This window comes from Lytechinus pictus, chromosome 11 (genome assembly GCF_037042905.1).
Source record: "Lytechinus pictus isolate F3 Inbred chromosome 11, Lp3.0, whole genome shotgun sequence".
Taxonomy (NCBI): Eukaryota; Metazoa; Echinodermata; class Echinoidea; order Temnopleuroida; family Toxopneustidae; genus Lytechinus; species Lytechinus pictus.
This window is the reverse complement of record NC_087255.1, coordinates 16625067-16649388: the sequence shown is the minus strand read 5'-3', so window position 1 is coordinate 16649388 and position 24322 is coordinate 16625067. Positions and strand designations below refer to the sequence as shown.

General features: G+C 37.6%; 1 protein-coding gene across 1 annotated transcript; it reads right to left on the bottom strand.

The window, feature by feature from the left end:
- Positions 1-1793: 1793 nt before the first annotated feature.
- Positions 1794-24152, bottom strand: LOC129271866 (uncharacterized). Its single transcript, XM_054909123.2, has 15 exons — positions 23893-24152; positions 19561-19636; positions 17914-19031; positions 17168-17438; positions 16235-16507; positions 15181-15348; positions 14875-15036; positions 14561-14722; positions 12078-12236; positions 11235-11334; positions 9197-9343; positions 8337-8544; positions 7442-7490; positions 3516-3609; positions 1794-2982 (listed from the first exon to the last, which is right to left on the bottom strand). The coding sequence occupies exons 2-15, from the start codon at positions 19610-19612 to the stop codon at positions 2706-2708; spliced, it is 3240 nt and encodes a 1079-aa protein (XP_054765098.2). The 5' UTR covers positions 19613-19636; positions 23893-24152; the 3' UTR covers positions 1794-2705.
- Positions 24153-24322: the final 170 nt, after the last annotated feature.

Genomic DNA, 24322 nt, shown 5'->3' with positions numbered 1-24322 from the left:
TTTTTACCTCTGCCATTTTTACCTCTACCATTTTTACCTCGGCCATTTTTACCTCTGCCATTATTACCTCTGTCATTTTTACCTCTGCCATTTTTACCTCTGCCATTTTTACCTCTGCCATTATTACCTCTGCCATTTTTACCTCTGCCATTTTTACCTCTGCCATTATTACCTCTGCCATTATTACCTCTGCCATTTTTACCCGGCACCTTTTCTTAGACCCCTGGACGTCAGTCAATGACGTGTGTAACGGCCCTTGCCCCTGTTCTGACTTGAAAAGCTTTTAAAAAAATTTACAAGAAAACAGAAAATTGAGAGATAGAAGAAAGAATGGTATGCATCAGTATTAACCTTTTTTTAAATTTCAATTCATGTTAATTCCATATTTTTCCATTTGTCCCTAATTCTTTCTTTGTTTTAAAATTTATTGCATTTTTTGTGTCACAGCATCCATTACATCCAACATTTTTTTTATTGATAACAGGTACACAATAATTTTATAGCTTATCTCGAACAATAAAATGAATTTTATAATTCGTTCCACATCTCTCTAACTCTCCCTCTCCCTTTGTTTCTACAAAGTTATATTTATATATTGACACACATACACACACCCAAACAAACATATACACATAGATATATATATATTTATATATATATATCAAACAAGCAGCAATCTAATAGTTGATAGGACAAACTATTTTTTTTTTCGAACGTTCATAATGAAGTAAGGAGTGTGAATTAAGAGTTTTTAAATATACAGCTGAGTAATTGACACTAGCCTATATATCATGAATCAAAGAGACAAACTGAATGTTTTCTTTACACATTCAAAAAATAATTCCCACATAATATGTATTTACGCCAATTTTATAACTCGGTGCACATCTAATTATCTCTCTCCCTTTTCTTTCTATAAACTTATGTTTACATATTGGCATTAAGTTGATGGCCATATACATATAAACCAAACAATCGGCACTGCATAAGTTAATAGGACAAACTAATATTTTGTTTCTAAAACTGAACCTCCAATAGTAAACAAAAAGGAAAATCCATATTTTCATTTTCAAGGAAGAAAGGCATATAAATTTAGATTTTCTGATATTCAGCTAGGCAACTGACTCCAGCCTATATGTCATGAAGAAAAGAGACAAATTGAATGTTGAAATTATACATCCAACATTCGAAAAACAATTCATGCAAAAAAGTTAGTTACGTCATAATGTCTCCCAGCACAACAATGAAGACAATCGTCATGTTATTTCTGTTTGAATTATAATATCTGTTAGCTATTGAAGGGAAGAGAGAGAGATAGTGATAAAGAAAGAGAAAGAGAGAGATTGAGAGGGGGGGGGGAGAGAACAGAAAACAAATCAAGGATTTTATAAAAGTTGTAACAATATGCCGGAGACCGACGCAGAAACTCAATCTATCAGTACTCGCTGAACTAATATATACATGTAGGTAAAGCATTTTGAAAATGTAATAACTAAGCATTTAGCTCAGCATTTTACCCTCTGTGCTATTAACTATGATAAACTATGCGGGAAAAAAATCATTTATCCGGTGGATGTTTCATAAATATGTTCGCCCGACTGGAACGTGCTCCTAGGTATACCAAGTAAGTTTCATAGGGACATAGCTTTTGGCACAAGAATGGGTAACTCAATTGCCCCTTTGAGAGTCATATTCAATAATTTTAATGTAAATATACAGTTCATACACAAGTGTGCCCCCTTTTGAGAGTCACAGTAAATTATTTTAATTGGAATATCATTCATCACCAATGGGGGGGGGGGTGTTAAATTTTACGCAGGCCAAAATGTGAAAGCCAATTTTTTTTTGCTTGTCAATTTTTTTTTTTTTTTTTTTTTTTTTTTTGGGGGGGGGCGTTTTCAAATTTTCCTACAAAGAATGCCCCCCCCCTTTTGGAGATCCCGGATCTGCCCCTGGGGTAACCAGGCGCGTGTAAAGTCATTTGTAACGATCAGCTCTATGAAACACCCGCCAGATCGACATTATGGGAAATTATACTACTACATGCTGGTGACTTAGTTTACAATTACTTTACAATAAATTTTGCTTTCTTCTCAGTTAAAGGACATGTCCATCCAAACAAAAAGTTGATTTGAATAAAAAGAGAAAAATCCAACAAACATAACTCTGAATATTTCATCAAAATTGGATGTAAAATAAGAAATTTATGACATTTTAAAGTTTCGCTTGATTTCACAAAACAGTAATATGCACATCCTGGTCAGTATGCAAATGAGGAATCTGGTGACATCGTCCACTCACTATTTCTTTTGTATTTTATTATATGAAATATGAAATAGTCTAATTTTCTCCTCATTGTCAAATGAGACAAAGATTAATTCCTTACTGAACATGTGGAATTAGCTTTGTTTTAATACTCTATGGTTCAGTCAAGTTGGTCCTTATTGTCAAATCTGTAAAAAATGAAATATTGTATAATTTACACAATAAAAAACAAAAGAAATAGTGAGTGAGGGACATCATCGACTGTCTCATTTGCATGTCACTGAGTTGTGCATATAACTGTTATGTGAAAAATAAGCAAAAGTTTAAAATGTCATAACTTTCTTATTTTACATCCAATTTTGATGAAATTTTCAGCGTTATGCTAGTTTGATTTTTCTCTTAATATTCAAATAAACATTTTTCTGGGGTGGACTTGACCTTTAAGGAGAACCCTTGGGGCCCCCTTTGTATATCATGAACTCATATTCTCCTTCAACAACATCATCATTAATGTTTTGATAAATAGATGGTTGCACAGGATCCGGCTTCTTATCAAGCAAGGTATAATCAGGAGCAGTCGTCCCAGTGGTATAATCATGATCAAAGTGTTGATTTCCACGGGTACCACGTGGACTAGTGGGTAAGGCGTCCGTGCATCTTCGAAATGTGAAGGCAGCTGATGCTGAGGTGGGATTATGAGCCCTTCTCTGTCGATATCTAGGATAAAAATCGGGGAAAAAGAAATAAAGAACTCTCTGAGAAAACTATCATTTTCTGTTAACTAGACTCATAATACAAATAAATACCTTATCAGTTGGCTCTTCATAAAAGTAAGAAAATATAAAACTTAGAAAATTTAATTAAATTCAAATAATTCAAATTGAATATTTAATGTCCATACTGGAAATTCCTTTATTTACTTGTCAAAATTCACATTTTCCACTCCTTTAAGATATTATTTTATTGTTTCTAAAAGATTTATTTTTTAAATGAAATCAAATTAAGGGTACCTCTGGGTTATTTTTCGATATTTTCTGTCTAATTTACAGATAATAGTCGAAGAGATATACATCTTAATGATAATAAAAGTGATTTTTCTACAGCGTTTCATTGTAAGTATCGCAACCAGGTCATCTTTTTTCCATCGCTCGTGTCTCATTTTAACTTAAAAAACAAACAAATATATAAACATGCGATTCTGTTTGAAAAGAACAATAATCTTAATCAAAACGAAATAAGACTTGATTTACCTTTTACAAATCAGTACCACGATCACGCAGATAACAAGAAGAACTACAACTACCGTGCAGATGACTACAGCCGTAACAGTGCCGCTAACGGGAACTTTAATGATGAATACAAAAAAAAAGAGAATAATAATACTTATATTAAAAATTCTATTCAAATACATGGAATGCATGCAATCCATTGTTGAAGGGTATTCTGACTGAAGAGACTGAAATTCACTGAGCATAACAATTAAAATTCCATAAAAATGTCATAAAAATCTAATAAAAATAATGAAGCTATTGAATTTTAGGGTTTAGCCATAATTTTTTTTGCAAACGGTTATATGCACGCCGTCATGAAATAGATTGGATAATGATGTGAAAAAGCGCTGTATATATCCAGCAATTACTATATATATATATATATATATATATATATATATATATATATATATATATATACACTACTCAAAAAAAGTTAAGGACCACTTTTTAAAACGTACATAAAGATTTTATACAAGGTGTTTTATTTCTGGAAATACCTCAGTACAACTGTCCTAAATGTCCTTAAACACGCTGTAATCAATTTCACGCATGGGTGGTTTCAGTTGTTGCACAATGTCTCTCGCATCACTGCACATCCTGAAAAGTGGGCCCCGAGGGGTATCAGCTACCGACATGAAGTGGTAAAAACGAATGTCTGAGTGTCTTTCAGGCAGTTCAGTAACGAGTGTGACCACCTCCTGCAGCAATAACGGCTTCACAGCGCTGTCTCATGGAGCTGATGAGGCGATTGATGTCTCTGACGTCCAGTGCATCCCATGCAGCCTCCAGAGCCACACCCAGCTGCTGCAGTCCAAGTGGATGGGCTTCGAGCTGCTCGAGACTCCTCCCCATCATGTCCCAGACGTGCTCTATCGGGTTTAAGTCCGGGGACCTCGCTGGCCACTCCATACGCTCAATCCCCTGGCCCTCAAGGAACTCGGTCACCACCCTAGCTCGGTGGGCACGGGCAATGTCATCCATGAAAATGATGTTTTGTCCCACATTTTCTGCAAATGGCACCACTATAGGTTCAAGGACCTCATCCCTGTACCTCACTCCTGCCATTGCTCCCCCTGGGACCACGTAGAGACGAGTACGGTTGGCGTAGGAGATGCCTCCCCACACCATGACGCTGCCTCCCCCATAACGGTCATGCTCTGCAATACAGGGGTCTGCAAATCTCTCTCCTGGTCGCCTCCAGACTCTCGAACGTCCATCATTGTGGTCAAGGGAAAATCTGCTCTCATCTGTGAACAGAACTCTACGCCATTGCTGTCTGGTCCATCTGACATGCTCCCGGGCCCAGTTGAGACGAATTCTTCTGTGAGCAGGGGTGAGTGGGACACACTGAGCTGGCCGTCTGGCATGCATATTGGCTCTGTGAAGTCGGTTACGGATTGTTTGAGTGGAAACAATCACTCCAGTTGCTGCAGCGAAGTCATTGTTGAGGCGGCGTGCACTGTGAAAGCGGTTGCGGAGGCTGAGATTCGTCAAGTAGCGATCATCTCTAGGGGTTGTCGAAACTGGTTGTTGCATGATGTCTCTCGCATTATTGCATATCCTGAAAAGTGGGCCCATTGTGAAGTGGTACAAATGTGGATTCAAATGCATTTTCTGTCTTTAGTCTCTACAATCAACAAATTGCTGACAACAGCAATGCCAAGATACAGCTGTCCAGGATGCCATCAAACACAATGAAATCAATTTCACACATGCAGTTCTTTCATGTCTCTTGCATCATTGCAATGTGCCCGTACAAAAGTGGCTTCCAAAGCATTTTCTGTCTTTAGTCTCTACAATCAACAACTTGCTGACAATAGCAATGCCAAGATACAGCTGTCCAGAATGCCATCAAACACAATGACATCAATTTCACACATGCAGTTCTTTCATGATGTCTCTGGCATCATTGCAGTGGGCCATAAGACAAGTGTCTTCCAAAGCATTTTCCGTCTTTAGTCTGTACAATCAACAACTTGCCTACAACAGCAATGCCAAGACACCACCTAAGTGAAACAGATGTAGCCAGAGCCCTAGGGATGCTGGAAGCTGGCCTCAGTCAGCGAAGAGTAGCCAGAATGATGGGCGTGTCACACAGTGTCATTAGCAGAGCAAATCAAAGACACCGAGAGACAGGGCTATACTCCGAGAGACCCCGCAGTGGCCGACCAGTTTCGACAACCCCTAGAGATGATCGCTACTTGACGAATCTCAGCCTCCGCAACCGCTTTCACAGTGCACGCCGCCTCAACAATGACTTCGCTGCAGCAACTGGAGTGATTGTTTCCACTCAAACAATCCGTAACCGACTTCACAGAGCCAATATGCATGCCAGACGGCCAGCTCAGTGTGTCCCACTCACCCCTGCTCACAGAAGAATTCGTCTCAACTGGGCCCGGGAGCATGTCAGATGGACCAGACAGCAATGGCGTAGAGTTCTGTTCACAGATGAGAGCAGATTTTCCCTTGACCACAATGATGGACGTTCGAGAGTCTGGAGGCGACCAGGAGAGAGATTTGCAGACCCCTGTATTGCAGAACATGACCGTTATGGGGGAGGCAGCGTCATGGTGTGGGGAGGCATCACCTACGCCAACCGTACTCGTCTCTACGTGGTCCCAGGGGGAGCAATGACAGGAGTGAGGTACAGGGATGAGGTCCTTGAACCTATAGTGGTGCCATTTGCAGAAAATGTGGGACAAAACATCATTTTCATGGATGACAATGCCCGTGCCCACCGAGCTAGGGTGGTGACCGAGTTCCTTGAGGGCCAGGGGATTGAGCGTATGGAGTGGCCAGCGAGGTCCCCGGACTTAAACCCGATAGAGCACGTCTGGGACATGATGGGGAGGAGTCTCGAGCAGCTCGAAGCCCATCCACTTGGACTGCAGCAGCTGGGTGTGGCTCTGGAGGCTGCATGGGATGCACTGGACGTCAGAGACATCAATCGCCTCATCAGCTCCATGAGACAGCGCTGTGAAGCCGTTATTGCTGCAGGAGGTGGTCACACTCGTTACTGAACTGCCTGAAAGACACTCAGACATTCGTTTTTACCACTTCATGTCGGTAGCTGATACCCCTCGGGGCCCACTTTTCAGGATGTGCAGTGATGCGAGAGACATTGTGCAACAACTGAAACCACCCATGCGTGAAATTTATTACAGCGTGTTTAAGGACATTTAGGACAGTTGTACTGAGGTATTTCCAGAAATAAAACACCTTGTATAAAATCTTTATGTACGTTTTAAAAAGTGGTCCTTAACTTTTTTTGAGTAGTGTATATATATATATATTATTATTATTATTATTACTTTCCTCGCTCCATCCCTGACGCAACATACTTGACAACAATGATCTACTCACTAAGGCCAATCGTTGAAGAGACAATAATTACAGAAATATTATCACTTACGGAACTCTTTTTGTTCGTTTCAAGAGTGAAAAAGATACATTTTCAATGCTTTCGAAGAATTAGTAGACACACACATGGATGTCATGACTGCCCTCATACATGACCTCCAACAAAGTGTATGGCATAAGACATAGGCCTAAAGGCACTAGCGTACCTGACGAGCCACAACCCATGCAAAGGACGTATCCCTGCCCCCCCCCTGACGAGCTTGAAAGACCTTATTTGCCCCCCCCCCCCTGACGAGCTTGAAGCAATTTTTTTTTTGCTTGTCAAATTTTTTCTGGTACGAAATCCTTCATTTGTGATTGAAGACCTTTTTTTTTTTTTTTTTTGCTTGTCCAATTTTTTTCTGGTACAAAATCCTTCATTTGTGATTGAAGATCTTTTTTTTTTTTTTGCTTGTCAAATTTTTTGGCGGACGGTTTTGCCCTCCCCCCCCCTGTGGAAAATCCTAGGTACGCCACTGCCTAAAGGTGAACATCATTGTTACCTTTCAGTCGAATCGGCTTTATGAACGGTCCATTTGCGAAATAAACCTCCTGTAGCAGTAATAAGATTAAACCATAACGAAGAATAAGAACAAAATGTGTAACAGAAATAAGCAAGTCAGAATACATATAAATCGCCTATTCAGTGTCTTGATAAAAAATGACATTTAGCAGTGTTTCTACTCCATCTTAAATAACTTAAATAATTAAGACTCACTAATTTGAATATCCACCCTCACATAATCACTCTTATGTCTTTTCACACATAAAAGTCACAATACACCCTCAGTAGTAGTAGTACAACAACTACCACCACTACTTCTACTTGTACTACTACTACTACTACTACTACTACTACTACTACTACTACTACTACTATTAATAATAATAAATCTACTACTATTGTGATACTCCTTCTTTGAATACCACAGGTACTAAATGTACTGCCATTATTACACAAATGTTGGTACTACTTAGCCACCCCCCCTTCCTTCCCAAGATCATGTCGATACGCCATTTGATACAGAATCTATGGGGATTTTATTCCAAGATCCTGCTAGATTAATCGAATATGATAAATGCTTTATTCATTATTAACATTTATTTCAAAAGACATAACCCTAAAATAAATATTATTGAAATGTATGGCTCTCAAATTTCTGAATTGGGGTCATATTGTGTGCGTCAACAATGTACTTGCCTCGACCTAAAATCCGTTAAAATGTGAGGGCAAACTGCCAAAATAAACAACACCACTCAAACGAACGACTTCATAATGTGTCTTCTCTTACCAAATTGACGTTCAAGAATTCAGTGATATTTTGGTATTATCTGTAAATGCCTTTCAAAATAATTTGAATACAGCAGAGAATTGCAAGATCAAAGGTAATTTCTTACTCCATTTTGATGGGAAGGTGAATACACTCGAATAAAGCACGAGTAAAAGCTGTCTGGATTCAAAGGACCGTTGGTGGCGTGTAGGGTTGTCCCTCTCACAGTAGCATGTCGCTTTCTGGAGTCTTCACTTGCAGCTTCACCCAAGGTGTTGCATTCAGAATGAACTTCGTGTCGAGAGCCAACCGTGATTACATTGTCTGCTGGAATACTGAATATATATATATTTTTAAGAGTAACCATCGGTTCTATATATTGCACCATCATTCATTTAGATACCAAGAAGAATGGATTGCAAACGAAGCACCCAACATTTACTCTCACATTTACAACTGGAAAATACATATTACACAAAAGAATTTAAGATGTATGTAGGCCTACAATGAAAGCTAGGGGGAATCAAAGTATAGGTTGGTTTATAGAGCTTTCTCTATTTGTATGAACATCTATATCTAATTCTAATATATTTCATATGGATCAAAACCATTAAACAGAATCAGTGATAGGCCTATTAGTAAAATTATATTGTTTACTGTTACCGAGAAAGGTTCGACCGAAGTTTCTTTACATGAAAGTGAACATTACTAGGCATCATTTTGTGTTTTAAGGTTTACTGGCAACTATATCCATCAAATATGGACTAATTTATAGTTATTTGCGTTTCACTGTTATTTTATTCAGGTATATTAAATATACCTGCAAGTTTTAAAAAAATCCTTAAAACTTGCTAGATCATGTTGGTTCGAATTGCGTGAATTGTTTAAAAAACATTTTATTATAATTTATAACCATATGTTTTTTTTATCAGAAACATATGTATATGCGCGCAACAGAGAATATTTATTTGTATAGGCAAAACTTACGAAGAAAAAACCATGACACTGAATGGGGTTCCTATTCGAGTCTTAGCAATGTTGAAGTCCCTTGTATTGTTGATGCTGTAAGCATTGTCATCGGAATCAATACTCATTGTCTCATCGTAAAGCTGCACAACAATTACCGCAAGACAGCTAGAAGTTACAGATGTAAAATGGTAAAGAGTTAAGGTGGAACAATTAATACAATTTTGGAAAAATTTAAACCCTCATTCCACAGAAAACAAGACTGCTGCAAGACTCCCAAATTTTCTACAGATCTTTCAGTGGCCTCAATAAACGGCCGTTGGTCTCCTAACTTACAAGATTCCGAATGAGTCTTTGAATAGCCTTCGTGATCTTCGTTTGCTCCAAAACTTTTTACAATAGTTCAAAACACTGTTTCATCAGTCTTCCAGCGCCTCTCAGCGAACTTTCAAAAGTCTTGTTTCGTCTGTCCAAGATCTTTCGACAGTCTACCATCCCCCTTTTTATGCGGAGATCATTAAAAGAATCCTGGCAGATTATCTAAAAGGTCCGTGAAAGCCCAGTGAAAGTCTATCAAACGACTTCCGAAAGATCATTTCTTGCATGAAAGATCTATTGATCCACAGATAGACCAAGGAAAAATCACTATGAATGATAAGAGTTCAGCCAGCAAGACGAGAAGTATCCGTCTTTTAAAGTTCTTTCATGTGACTTTCGGAGCCATTCCCCACAGACACCACCTTTTTTTAGTGATCTTGGAAACTGGTGAAACACCTGGGGCACGTTTCGTAAAGAGTCACAACTGTTGTATCTTTCCCATTATGGCAACTAACATGGACACCTTGATTTTGATTGGCTGCTAAGCCTTGTTACCATGGAAGTTGCCATTATGGCAAAGTTACAACAGTTGTAACTCTTTATGAAACGGGCCCCTGGTTAATTTGCGGGCTTTCAGATGTCTTTCAAGGCTCTTCGTTCTGCGGGATGGGGGCCTGCATTATGCTACCTAGAAGGGATATTTTACTTTAAATTCTTACGAGGGCGACCTAACAAACTACAAAATAAATTTTAATTGGTCACATTTGTTTCAATGTCTTTCTTTACTTCTAGGATTCGTCGTTTTATCATAATGTGTACTTAGTCAATGATCTGTAATCAAACTTGATATCTGCTCGCCTTACAAACCAGTTAACAATACATTATAAAAGCACAAAGTTCTGATGTGCCGTAGACTCAAACATAGGGCTACACAGAGAACACAAACTGTTACCCGTCTCTCTACGAACATAATAAAAGGAGAGTATCTCAATGACATTGGTGGCTCTAAAACATTTAAAAGATAATTATAGCAATAGTAAGTATTTGGAAAACGAGTTTAATTCGATATTAAGATTGACAGGGCACAGTAGGGTACCCATTAATTATGCTTTTTTCGTTTTATGTGAATATTTTCCATGAATTGAGTTGAAACTGGGTTTATGCTAGTACAATGGTATATCATTTGAAATAACGTAATATCATCGGTCGGTTTGGAGAGTTTCGTTGTTGTGATTGTGACAAAATGCATCACCGCGTTGACAGAATTAAAATTCACATTTTCATATTTGCATTGTTGAAGTGATAATAGATCACACTACTGCATCGAAATCAATAAATGGCAATATAATTTTTCTGCTATATTAGTGACGATGGGTCTTATCATGTAGTAGGTCCATGGTCTGATGAACTCTGGCTTAATTCAAACTCTGGTCTAAAGTTGTGGTTCAACTATGGACAGTCAATCGTGACACAAATCTATAACAGTACAGGTTCCATTTTTTCACGTCGTTTCACATTTGAATAGTTTATAATTATCTTCGAATGATAACCAACCTAAATTTATTCACCAATAAAGAATGAGAATGAACACAGTTAACACAATGATATAGCATGTAAAACACAATTTTGACTTTCTCCGCTTCCCATAGCTTAAGTTAATATGGACCTGGAGTACAGGTCATTGTATTTTAAGTATTGTAGAGCCCTATTTAATTACAGGTATCGGTGTTAATGATATTACCTGATCGGTCCGTTTGGATTGTGATAATTTGGCACATTGATGTCAAAACTGTAATCCGTAACACCACCATTAATGACTGGTCTCGTTGGTTTCATAGGAACTGAAAAATACAAAAAATAGAGAAATAGCAAAAATGACGCGCGGGATTCTTTCATGTAAGGTGTTTTGTATAATGAGAATATGATTGCATTTCTATCCAGAGATTTAAAGATCTGACACATGGGAACCGGGGTTACAAAGGGGCCCTTAGTAAAAGGAACATTTAGGTTAGGTTAAGATTGATGTTTTAAATTGTAGTTGATTTGAACTCTCTCTGAAACCGGCCGAATAATCTCGGGTCCGTCTGCGCCACACCCGGTTCAGAGAGAGAGAGAGAGAAAAAAGATATCCGGATTAAAGTCCATTATTTTCTGAGTGATATCCGACTCCAACTGTATCATGTTGGACCTTATTCCGGTATTTGTTTTTTACCCGGATACAGTAGCCTGTGCACATCGAGACGATACTGTCACTCTTTTATCGCTTAATGATAGTTGTCTTTCTATCTGATTAATGAATATTTTTTCAATTAATCAGCTGAATAACAAAGAAAACGAATACAACATGAAAATATTAATTAAAGATTGTGAATATCTAGGTCCTACTTCTTTATCATTTGAAAATCGTCTTTGATCATTAGGCCTGCAATTTCTTAATTTTATTTGATACAGGACATATCCAGGACATTTCTTTGATGTATTTGTATCCTCGTGTCTATTCCTTAAACAAGATTTAACCAAAATCGTTCCATGTCCTTTAGTTCGATCATTAAGGTTTTGAAAGTTATTAATATCATAATTTTACCTGTTTGTAATGTAGTAAAACTCTCACTGTAAGCGAGGAGACTATTCAGCTTCGTATGAACAGATATCCGTGGCTCATAAGCAAATGCTAATACCACGGCTTTATATGACAGGTATGGCCTCAGGACCAACTTATGTGTTAGGACGTCAGCGTCCACATCTGCCACAAAATAAAATCCCAAACAAATCGAAATCGTAAGACATTGTTAAAGGAGAAATATATTGATTATGAATATGGCCTTATTATATATCAGTGGAAAGGTAATGATGTGAGGATTACCATTAGGTCATTCAAAAATAACGAAAATAATACATAAGGTGAAAATCGCCAATTAAAAAGCGCTAAAATGCCTCTCCGAAATATGGCTCGCATCGGTCTCTGAATTGACTCGAATTTGATGACGTCACTGTCTGTACGAGAGGCGTGATTGGCTCTCCCACGTCAAGCTCCACTTGCATGCAAAACCTGTTGCGAGGGTACGTTTTCTCCACACTGACACTGAATACTTCGATCATGAATTGAAAGAAAACCCAGAAATTTATCTAGATTTGGATTTTCAAATTGATGATTATGAAGATGAAGAGAATGATGATAAAGTTTCTAACTCTAGAAAAACAAAGTGACGTGGATGGTGGTAAATTAAGGGAAAAGCACATGGCCAGCTTGCTCCACTTCAGTGGCTTGCTCGCCCATAGAGTTGGAGCACAGCTTTATCCAACTCTATGTGCTCGCCTTGCTGATTGTTTACACTCGAATGCGAGCTAGGCGGATGCTCTTTTATATCTAATTTTAATTTACCTCATTTTCTTTGCTTCAAAAAGGTTTTATCGTAATTCAAAAAATAGTACCAGGTGTTACTTAATTTTTATGTAGAATACTAATTCTCCGAGTTTCGTAATTTAGTCAAAATAATGAGATAGAAATTTTATCTAACAGAACGAGTGACAATCTCCCAGCCACGTGAAATTCATCGTCGGTGCATATCGTCTGCTGTTATTCCTTGAGTTGATTTACCTTCAGCCTAGGTTCGGATATATTCACTTGTTTGTAAGTACAGTTATATCATTATTTTCATTCTCATTATGTTGTTGATAGAAGAAAGAGACTCTGTCTGGATGTGGTCGTGATGGGATTCATTTTCATGGATTTGACCCGCGGAGCAGCTATCAGCTGCATGTGTTGGTAGCGAATCGGCTTGCAAGTTGAATTGTCCTACTCATCATCACCGGCGTAATTCCCCTAATGTATACCTCTATCCACGTCACTTTGTTTTTTCTAGAGCTAGAAACTTCATCATCATTCTCTTCATCTTCATAATCATCAATTTGAAAATCCAAATCTAGTTAAAATTCTGGGTTTTCTTTCATTTCGGGATCGAAGTATTCAGTGACAATGTGGAGAAAACGTACCCTCGCAAGAGGTTTTGCATGCAAGTGGAGCTTCACGTTGGAGAGCCAATCACGCCTCTCGTACAGAAAGTGACGTCATAAAAAAATCCCCAATTTCGCGGACGTAATTCTGCGTGTTTGAAGCATTCAGAGAGAGAACTTTAAACTATCAATTAACTGAGTTCCATCGGTCTCCATGATAACTGATTTACACCATCGTGTTCTCCTTATTTTCTCCTTTAATTTGATATATGATTCTCCATTTTTACGATTTTCAATATAGTTCTACTTTTAAAAAAAATCATGTTATTAGCGATATGGCCATTTACATCGGCCTCTATTTATGGTAAGTAGGCCCAATTGACATAAATGACTGTGTTCTTCCGCCCTGATTTCGGCCTCAGATAGGCCTTTATCTTAGCGCAGAACATATGAGATGAACGTCGGTGTTTGGAAGGAAGCAATTCATTTACAATCTATTATGATGGAAGACCACTTCTAAATTATGTTTAAAGTACAGTAGTATTAACAGCAAAAGATACCATTTTGAAGACAACCTACTAATTAGTCAATTTAATGAATTGAATTGAATTTATTGCAACGTCACTGGCATTCGCCAACATATTGTTCAAAACAAGAAGTACAAAATAATACAAAACAAATATATACCATTCAAGGAATATAGGCAGATAAACAAAAACAGTAATGTATCTTTCCCCCAAAAAATATATTTATCCCATATGAACTTTCTCAAACCATGGTAGGGTCCATGCTCAAACCGAATTACAATCTGGGCCCCGTTTTATACAGAGTTGCGATTGATCTGATCAACCACAACTATGGAAAGCCACCAACGCCTACACATAAATAGCATGTTTGATCTTTTTTTTCTTAAATATATACTCATACATTGATCGTTGTTTATAGGTAATTGAGTGTGCTCCTCTTTGTGTAAAAAGGACATTCTCTACAAATTTCCTGCAAGAAAATGATGAAAATGATTGATTTCCAGATATTTGAGGTCGATCAATTTAAGCACAACTCTTTGTAAGATGGGACCCAGGTGTCCCGATGTTTAAATACGCCATGCCCTACTGGTTTTCACGGTTTCACACGAGACAGAAATACAGTTCTCTGGGATGGCATAAACGGTGTAGCCGTCAATGGGTCCGCGGTGGAAGACGGGTTGTGTCCAGGAGACTAAAGCCGACGATTCAGTAACTTCGCTGATCGTTACATTATTCGGAGGACCCGGTTCTGGAGTAAGAAAACATTTTGTATCTTGTAAGAAACATTGTGTATCTTGCTTCGACTAAATATGGTTATAATGCTCTTTTCATATTCATTTTCAAAGGCTACGCAGCATTCTCATTTCGACATTAAAAAAAATTGCAATATATACATCTTACCAGCTTTCAATGTTGTGAATTCCCCGCTTGTCACGTTTGAACTGTTGAGTATGTCTTCGGGAGGAAGTATTCTTGAGTCATTGTTGTAGGCTATGACGATAACTCTGTATTTTGCTAAAGGGTCCAGTTCTAAGTGTTCCCTCACCGCTCTGGTATGATAAACTTAAATAAGGAAAAACAAAATCAGAAATGAGATATATACCATATAATAAAAAAAGTTACATGCCATCTATTTCATTAGCAAGTAAAGAATTTGGGGCTTGATGAAAAGTGAAATGGGTTGGAAATTAGGAAGTAATAACCTACTTTTCAACTCTGTTAAGCATGAACTGGATAAACATTCCTGAAGTTCTGCAAAAACCAGATAACCGTCGACTGTTCCATTCCCATTTGTAACCAGAGGTGGTTTCCATGATGCAACAGCTGATGATTGCGTCACTTCCGTAATCGTTACATCAGTCGGAGGATGAGGTTCTTACAAAGTGAATAAAAAATGCGATGGAAATTATTCCTCACCCGAGAGGAAATTATCACTTACAAGTTGCAATCCAAATAAAACAAAATGAAGTAGGAAAAGTAAATAGGTAACATTGATTATGATACTAAAAAAATATAAACATAAAAAACACACCTGCTGTGTTCATTTTTTTGTCATGTCTTGACTTTTTAGAGCAGCAAATTCGACTAATATCCAAGTCCTTTGGAAACGCATAGGGCCGTGATATGCGATACACAATAATTGCGTATAACCATTTTATACATTACAAGTTATAGAAATTATCAGTTACATACTAGATTTAGAATATAAAGTTTATGCAAAGATAATCTAACTTTTCAGCTTTCGAGTCGGCCAATAAAGAAGAAAATACGTCATTCTTGATCTGACAACTGTCATGTTTCTCATGTTCCTCGGTCACATTGGCCAAACCAACTCCAGACAGATCAAAAATATTACGTTATTTTTAAGGACATGCTATCGGTCGGTTTGGAGACGGTTTCGTTTATGTAACTGTGGCATTGGGATCCTTTGCTCCGTGACGGACGGAGGGTTCAATGGCAGAGCAAATGCATTGTCATCAAATGAACTTCATGACAAATAAAGCCCAACAATTATTTGTTCAAAATTGGTGGATCAAAACACCAGTTTCGTCCTTGACTCTGGACTGACGACATATTTGCAACTTTTCTTCCTATCGCAATCTTAGGACCAAACTATTTTTTTGGTTCACCGATTTTCGACAAACTCCTCCCAGCTGTCCTTTGTCATTTGATGGGAATTTTCAATACATTTACTGTGTCCTTGAAACCTCCGTACGTCGCATCGAAAACTCCCTATTAGCGAAAGGATATTTCAAGTTACCAGCTTTGAGAGTAGTTTGAGCAGGGAAGTCCAGCCTCGCTTTGATCCCTAAGCTGTTTGTACAGTTTACGTAGAACGTGTATTTGGTGTATGGATGAAGTTGTGACAGGACCACAGGTGGATGGGTTGCTATGGTAACAACCATGCTGATGCCTTCCCCGCTGGTGATGTAGACTGCACATGCTTCGAAGAGACCAAAGTTATCTGGACTTGTGTCCCAAGTGATTGTGAGATTGGTTGCTTTTAAGAATACCATTTCAGGGTTGAATAAAACTAGATAAACACGGAATCAAGGAGATTATGATAAAATGTATTCTAAAGCAATGTCCTTTCGAAAAAATAAACCAAACTATAGTCACGCTATGACAACCTAAATGCACAATAACGGAACCCGTTATGGCTTACTTCAAACCGTTAGGTACATTCTTGAAAAGAGTTTACTTTGTAAGACCTGGGGGATCAAATTTTAAAGTACAAGAAATATTTTAGTTTCACAACCATGACAACAAAGCATATCAAGGATCCTTTTTGGAAGTTCTAGACTATTTGTTACTATAACCCTGAAACGCAATTTCTTTCGCTGTGTTTTATTACATCATAATGTATTTATTTTCATTTTTTATGGAACATCTTAATTAGGTTTTTGTATCTCTACTTTGACAAGCTCGTCTATTGTCTTTATAATTTGTCCATACCCATAGTTCCGAAGAATGGACCTATTTTTCGAACTTCAAATCATAATCAAGAAGTTAATCTTGCCGATTCCCTTCTTACTTGATGAAATTTACTCTAGTGTTTAATCTCCATTGTTACAAGAACATCTGGAATATTTCTGCATTCAAACTGTAAAAAAAATGATTGATATATGTTTCGCCACTCAGGTGATAAGTATAGTGAGTGTAAGTAATAGTACGTGGTTCTTCTCATTCTTACTTGGACAATCATGTTCTCCAGTTAAGGCTGTTCCAAGTGGACCATCACTGCAAGTCAAAGGTCTTTCACTGGCGCCTGCGCGGTATAGGTAAGATTCACCAAAGCCAGTCCCGTAGACCACAGCACGGAACCTTGGAAAGAATGTATGCCCTTCAACGGTGGTCATCTCTTCGCTTCGCAGACGATACGATCCGCCACTGACCTCGGTCCATTGTGAGCACAGCATTGTACCATTCAGTACTGTCATAGAGTAGTGGGCTATCCAGGTCACCTGAATTTTAGAGAGTACGAAACCTCCTTTACTCCCAAGTATTTATTTCCATAGAATCTCTTAAACTGAAAGCGTGAATTTCCACACAGTTTCAGGGCATTTGTCGCAAATAATCCCATTAAAGGGATAATCCGTTTTGGAGTGAATATAGGGATTCGATTAAGAGTGTTCTCTATTATACAAACATCATTGAACTCCCACTTCTTCCGTCACTGTTTTCTCTTTGGTAAGTGAATAAAATACTATCATCGTGCACAGTCACTTCATTGGAATACATAACGAGAGAGATAGAGACAGAGAGGGGAAAGAGGGTGTGTGTGTTTGGGTGGGTGTGCATGCGCGTGTGTGTGAGGGATCCATATTCAAATAACAATTCAACAACAAATGAAACTGGCTCTTTATGTCTTCTAAAAAATACAATAGCATTTAAGAGTTATTTTTTACAATTTTATGAAATATATTATCCTTAGCTTACCGATACTGGTTGTAGGTCTTTGAAAATGGAAATGTTCTCGATTTGCGCACATTCTGCAGTTAGCTCGAGATGAATGCTGTCAATATACGTCGATTCCCTGGAAAACTCATAAACCGGGACCATGGCCTCTCTAACATACTGCTCGATAGGTGGAACCCGAATCATTGAAGGGTCACTCTTAGTAGTTTTGTCACTTGTTCTTCCTTTGGCGTATTGCATGATTGTTATCGGTTTGTCGGAAGAGACGAACGTCATAGTCTGAGATGGAATATCTACTGTCCTAAATTCCCCCATGTTAAGCCTTAAAATGATGTTGTCATAAAGAACAGTTGTTTGGTCGCGACCTGCTACAATCTGGAAAACATAACCCGAGCCCCGATCAAAAAGAGGGCTCACCAGGAACTTCTTTCCCCATGATTTGAACGGGGACAGTTGTTCAGCTATGTGATCGCAGTACTGAACACCCGCAGGGACGTTCGCACATTTCGATCCTGCGCTTACAGCGATGGATGTGTTTGTGATGATCCTAGTTCCAGTGATGGCTGTAAACTGTGGAAGGAGCTGTACGGTCTGAAATGGGCGAAGGGTGTATCGAAACACATCTCCAGATTGAAACGTCTCGTCAACAAATTGCACTGCAGATGTTACATGGATTTCCACAGAGACAATCTCTGCAAGTGCTGATAATGTCACGACACCGCTGCCTTCCGTTGGGTTGCTCTCCCAAGTCATTGTTGCCACAAAGTATTCCTGCCCTAAAGACTCCGAGGGAATCACGGTGAACAAATCCGAGTTTGAAGGATCAAGATTATAATGAACAACAGTAATTGCCTTATCGGAGGTGACGTGAACTGTCGAGTCAATGGGACCTGACGTCGTTTGGTGAATTAGATCTCTTGGTAACGAGAGTGTCAGAGGATTGGGTGATATCGTATGTTGTCTTTCGAATGACCTTCCAGGTACTGTTATGTGCACGGTGGTTGGTTCGTCAGTAGTTGCTTGAAGGATCACGCCGATAATGGATTCCGCAATAACGTTAGGATGATTCGGCATGGGTGCAAAGACGAACGCTGTGCCACCTGATGAACTTACAGAATATGGGACAAACGCTACAATAGCTGCAAATGAAAATAATTGAGGATAGTGTGATTTATTTTGTTTTCCAAAAACAGTTCCTGGACACTTCTAAGTGGTTCATACCCTAACTGAGGATGATTCACATTACACACTCACCTTCCTTAAGGTGTTAATGTGTGTATCTTCAAAGCTATATACTATACTGTACTGTATTGTACTATAAAATCACTATCTCTACTGTTCTTCTTTTGTCAAAATTGTTCTACCAATTTTTAATTGAATTATTTCAAAAACCCAATATTTATTTGTATCTTATTTGTTGTGAGGAATGACAAATAAACTAAATTTCACATAAACAATATTCAGATAATGTACTCTTAGAAAGCAAGGCCAGGGGGCCCGTAATACAAAACTTAGCAATGATCGTAGAACATTTTTGTCTACGATTGATTCCATTGACTGCAATGTACAATCAATCGTGAAAATCAAGCGTACGGTCGATCGCTAACCTTTGTGTTACGGGACCCGGATATTATTTTAAGGGAATCAAGATTAGGAAAGCGTATTTACCGATTAGGATAGGAAGCAGACGAATAAAACTAGCACATGCTTTCCAAGCCATGTTTAGATCCCAAGAAAGGTGAAGCTGAAAAATAACATATACAGGTAGAATAAGTAATCAATTTGATAAAAAAATATGTCTCGCAAAATGTTTATAAAACGTGATACAAATTTATGTACTTTTTGTATAAATGTATAAAGAAATAAAAACCCACCCCTATAAGAAAAATACCATATCTGATTCACCTTGGGAAACAAGTCCGATGGGTTCTCACTGCCTCGTTTTGTATAAGGAAAAATGGACAGGTATAAGCAGAGGCTGCAACTTCGTGTGATTTTTTTCTGTCTGGGGGGGGGGGGGTGCCATTCGACCCTCTCCCACAGGATAGTCACCAATGTTAATAAGTCCAGATGTAAAAACCCAGAAAGGAGCCACACTGAAGTACGATGTAACCAATAAAGGTTTAGAGCCTGATCCGTTGACACAGATGTGATCCAGAAAAGGTCAGACTTGACAGTTTGTCCAAGAAATTGTTACACTGACTCTTTCTGTACCACTTTTTGACCTGATTCATATTCGACCCAGCTGATATCTGTGCCGATCTACCCCAGAATATTTGAATGTAGGTTCAACCGGGCCAATATGTCACACCTCTAAACAGGGTTGAAGCTAGTTTAGCGAAGGGTGACACATTTCTATTTAAAAAAAAATAGGAACTAGACAAGCACAGAGCCCCAAGAGCCTCTTCACAAATGTTAATTGGGCATATGGTTTGAAGAACCTTTGGCTATCCAATGTACTGTATATGGAATAACTGATAGACAAACATAAGAGGTACATTAACCTTACACAACTTAAGTGATGATCAGGTCGAGAGGATATGACCGTCTCAGGATTCAAGAGCTTCCTGTCAAAAGCTCTCCAATAGATGTCAATAATGAAGAGGTCTGGGGTCATATTTCAAAGTAATCTCTTGTTTGTCGGTAATTGAGTGTTTTTTCCTCATTAAAAAAAACTGCAGTGTATCATGGACCTATGATGATTGTAAATCGGAGGGAAGAGAATCTCTTCAACTTTGAGATAATTATTATTTTATGCTCTTCCAGGTACCAATCAACTCCAATTATGTAGGCTTATTGTTATCTCCCTTCTTCAACTATTTTCTTGATAGTTGTTTTAGACTCACACTGCATATACATATAGGAGCCTTCAACCAAAAAGTTATGCTTTTACTTTGGCTCTTCAAATGTTTAACTTTTCACAGCCATTGTTTTAAGAAGAAACGACATGATATCATAAGTAATTTCTTAATTAATGAAACTTTATATGAACTCTGTGTAATGTTCCGTCCTATGTAAGAACTTTGTTTGTACTTTACATATCTATGAAATTCTATGTTCTTTTTATTCATTTAATAATCAAATTGATATGAAAATTTAGTTTTCATACAAAAAGAAATGTGAAATGGAGATATGAATAAAACTTTGAACATTGAACTTGATAAACGTAAATTATTTGTGTACGGGGTTTTCCCTGTGAAAATTCATGACAGTTCTATTGTATGCTAAACGGTTGGGCCTACATATTCCGGAAGGAACCTTCATGAACTCGGCAACCAAAGCCCTCCATCCGCCTTCACCTCTATTTTGTTTGTGCATTAAATGGGGATTCATTTAAAGGTCAAGTCCACCCCAGCAAAATGTTGTTTTGAATAAAAAGAGGAAAATCAAACTAGCATAACACTAAAAATTTCATTAAAATCGGATGTAAAATAAGAAAGTTATGGCATTTTAAAATTTTGCTTATTTTTCACATGACAATGATATGCACCACTCAGTGACTTGCAAATGAGTCGGTTGATGATGTCCATCACTCACTATTTCTTTTGTTTTTTATTGTTTGAATTATACAATATTTCATTTTTTACAGATAAGACCATAGAGACAGACTTGACTGAATCATATAATATTAAGCAATGCTAATATCACATGTTCAGGGAGGAATTGATCACTGTTTCACTTGACAATGAGGAGAAAATTTGAATATTTCATATTTCATATAATAAAATGCAAAAGAAATAGTGAGTGGATGACGTCATCAGTCTCCTCATTTGCAGACCAACCAGGATGTGCAGATAAATGTTTTGTGAAATTAAGCGAAATTTCAAAATGTCATAACTTTCTTATTTTACATCCGATTTTGATGAAATTTTCAGGGTTATGCTCGTTGGATTTTTCTCTTTTTAATCAAATCAATTTGTTGGGGTGGACTTGTCCTTTAAACATTTCAAACGGCACATACACATAAAGCTGATCGTTAACAAGAGCGTAGGCTGGTTTGGACATTGGGAAGGTGGAACTCGAGAAGAGAAATTGGATCAGATACAATATTCCTGAACGATATTCAGGGGAGGATCCAGGTTGCGCATATGGGCGGGGGGGGGGGTGAAAAAAAAATGTCATCCTCATTTTCCACGATCATCCGCTAATAGCTGATTTTTGTTGATATTTTGAGTGGGTAGTCCTAACTAAAAGCATCTTAGCTTTATCCTTACACTCAAGATAACGCATCTCATTAGTCCTCAATACTAAATGAATAGTGCGAGAGCGAAGCGCAAGCTTATTTTCTTTTATTATGTCATGTAATTAGACCTGGAAATGAAGCATTCTGAGTATTTTTGTTTGTAATGTACCATGAACTTGTGCGTATCTTATTAACATTTAATGCAGTGCGTAGCGCGAGCTGAACATTTCGATAAACTGATCTTAATAGAGACGTGTTAAGGATTGGTTTAAGTCATCCATGAAGAGGATGTCTCACCAATTAAATAATGCGATAGCGAAGCGTGAGCTGAAAATTGATGATTTTCGGACCTGAAAAATTAGATGTTCTGAGCATCTGTAATCATGTAAAGGATAGGTATCTAGGTAAAAAAATGATGTGCGACCTGAACATTTTTTGTATTCTGACCCAGACAGTTCAAGAATGTTTTTAGTTAATGCGAGCGTGAAGCGCGACTTCTATTTTTTTTTATTTTTAGAGAGATTAAGAGCTACAATACGGGACAATTTATTCACCTACTGTAATCATGAAAAGAATGGGTATGAGCGCGAAGCGCAAGCTGAGATATTTTGATATTCCGATATGAAAACTGGGCAATACAAGCATTGTTTGAAATAGAGACCAGGCTGTGTATGTTAATAAACAATGCGAGTGCGAGCTGAAAGTTGTGATATAATAACCCGAAACTCGGCAAGGAAACCCATTAAGCAATTCCTAACAAATAAGAAAATTGTGAAGGGTATGGATCTCACTAAATAAATGATGCATTTTTAATATCGATTTAGACCTAAAAACGGACCAGCACTTTTCAAAATCATGCACGGGATGCGAAAATAACTGAACAATAATGCTAATGAAAAGCACGAGCGGAAAAATATTTGATATACTGGCCTGAAAACAGAACATTTTAAGGGCTTTTTGTGGGAATTCATGCAGAGGATATGTATCTCATTAATGAAATAATGCTAGCGCATAGCGCCAGCTTAAACTTTATATTCAGCATTTATTTTTGCAATCATTAGCAGGATGCGTATTTCGATAAAGCAAAATGAGAATATTGACTTGAAAACTGGATATTTCAAACCCCATGTTATCGTCTTGAGCAGATTAATATCATACTCAACAGCCAATGCGAGAGCAAGACGCGAGCAAAGTTTTATGCTTTAGGCCTATATAATGAACTAAAAATCATTGTTTCTAGTTTCCAAGTATCACCCTTTTATTATCAACCTTATTCTATCCTCTTCCTTTTATACTTCTCCTTTCCCTTTTTCTTATTTTGCACTATGTCTGTGAGAAAACCTGAAGCTGCGAGGAACGAAGCTTTCCCCATCCCCAAAACTAAAGCAAAAACTTGTCAAAGAAAAAAAAATCCCCTTTACATATATTACAATAATTTCTTGATTTTTGTCTACGAGAGCATTGGTTTTTTTTTGCACAGCCTTGCTGAAAGACATCATGTACAGTACATTTGTCGTCTAGAAAAAATATACCACAATACAAAACACTTACTAGTATGCCATGATTTGAGAACTGAGTGTCCCCTTCAAGAAACAGCTAGTTGGTAGACTTACAAAAAAGAATTTACAGTAATGCATTTCACTGCCATGATGCCGTGTATATATTCCATTGTGCAAAACTTTGACCTGGTATGAATAATTATGAATTAACTTTAAATTCAAAACATGAAATTATCCAATTTTAATCATAAAATCGCGTTTCTATAAAGACCTGCACTCAAAATATGTTACGACAGTTATTTGAATGGTTATACGTACCTGTAAAACTTCTATGGATGAAGGAGAGTTGTGAAAAATAAGTTTTTCGGTAGACAGTGAACACAGAATAATACACGAAGGAAGCTAGGATATAATATTGGCTATTTCCCAATTGACGTAAAAAGTTCCGAAATGTTTTTTTTTATGAAACATGTTTTGTTTATGAATTGCGATTACAGCGTGTCAAGTCAGAATGGTCGGAGGGGTATTAGTGACTGATAAAAAAATCATTGTCACTATCGCACGGAAATCATCTCTTCAAAACTTTTGAAGAGACGATTTCCGTGCGATAGTGACATTGATAAGACAACACATTAAACATTAAACATTTTTTTTTAATGAAGCGTAGCTCTTTCCTAGTTAGTTATCAGAAGTGAATTAATTTTGGATTTATTTCTTATTATTTTTGTAAATTGAAATAAGATTGCTG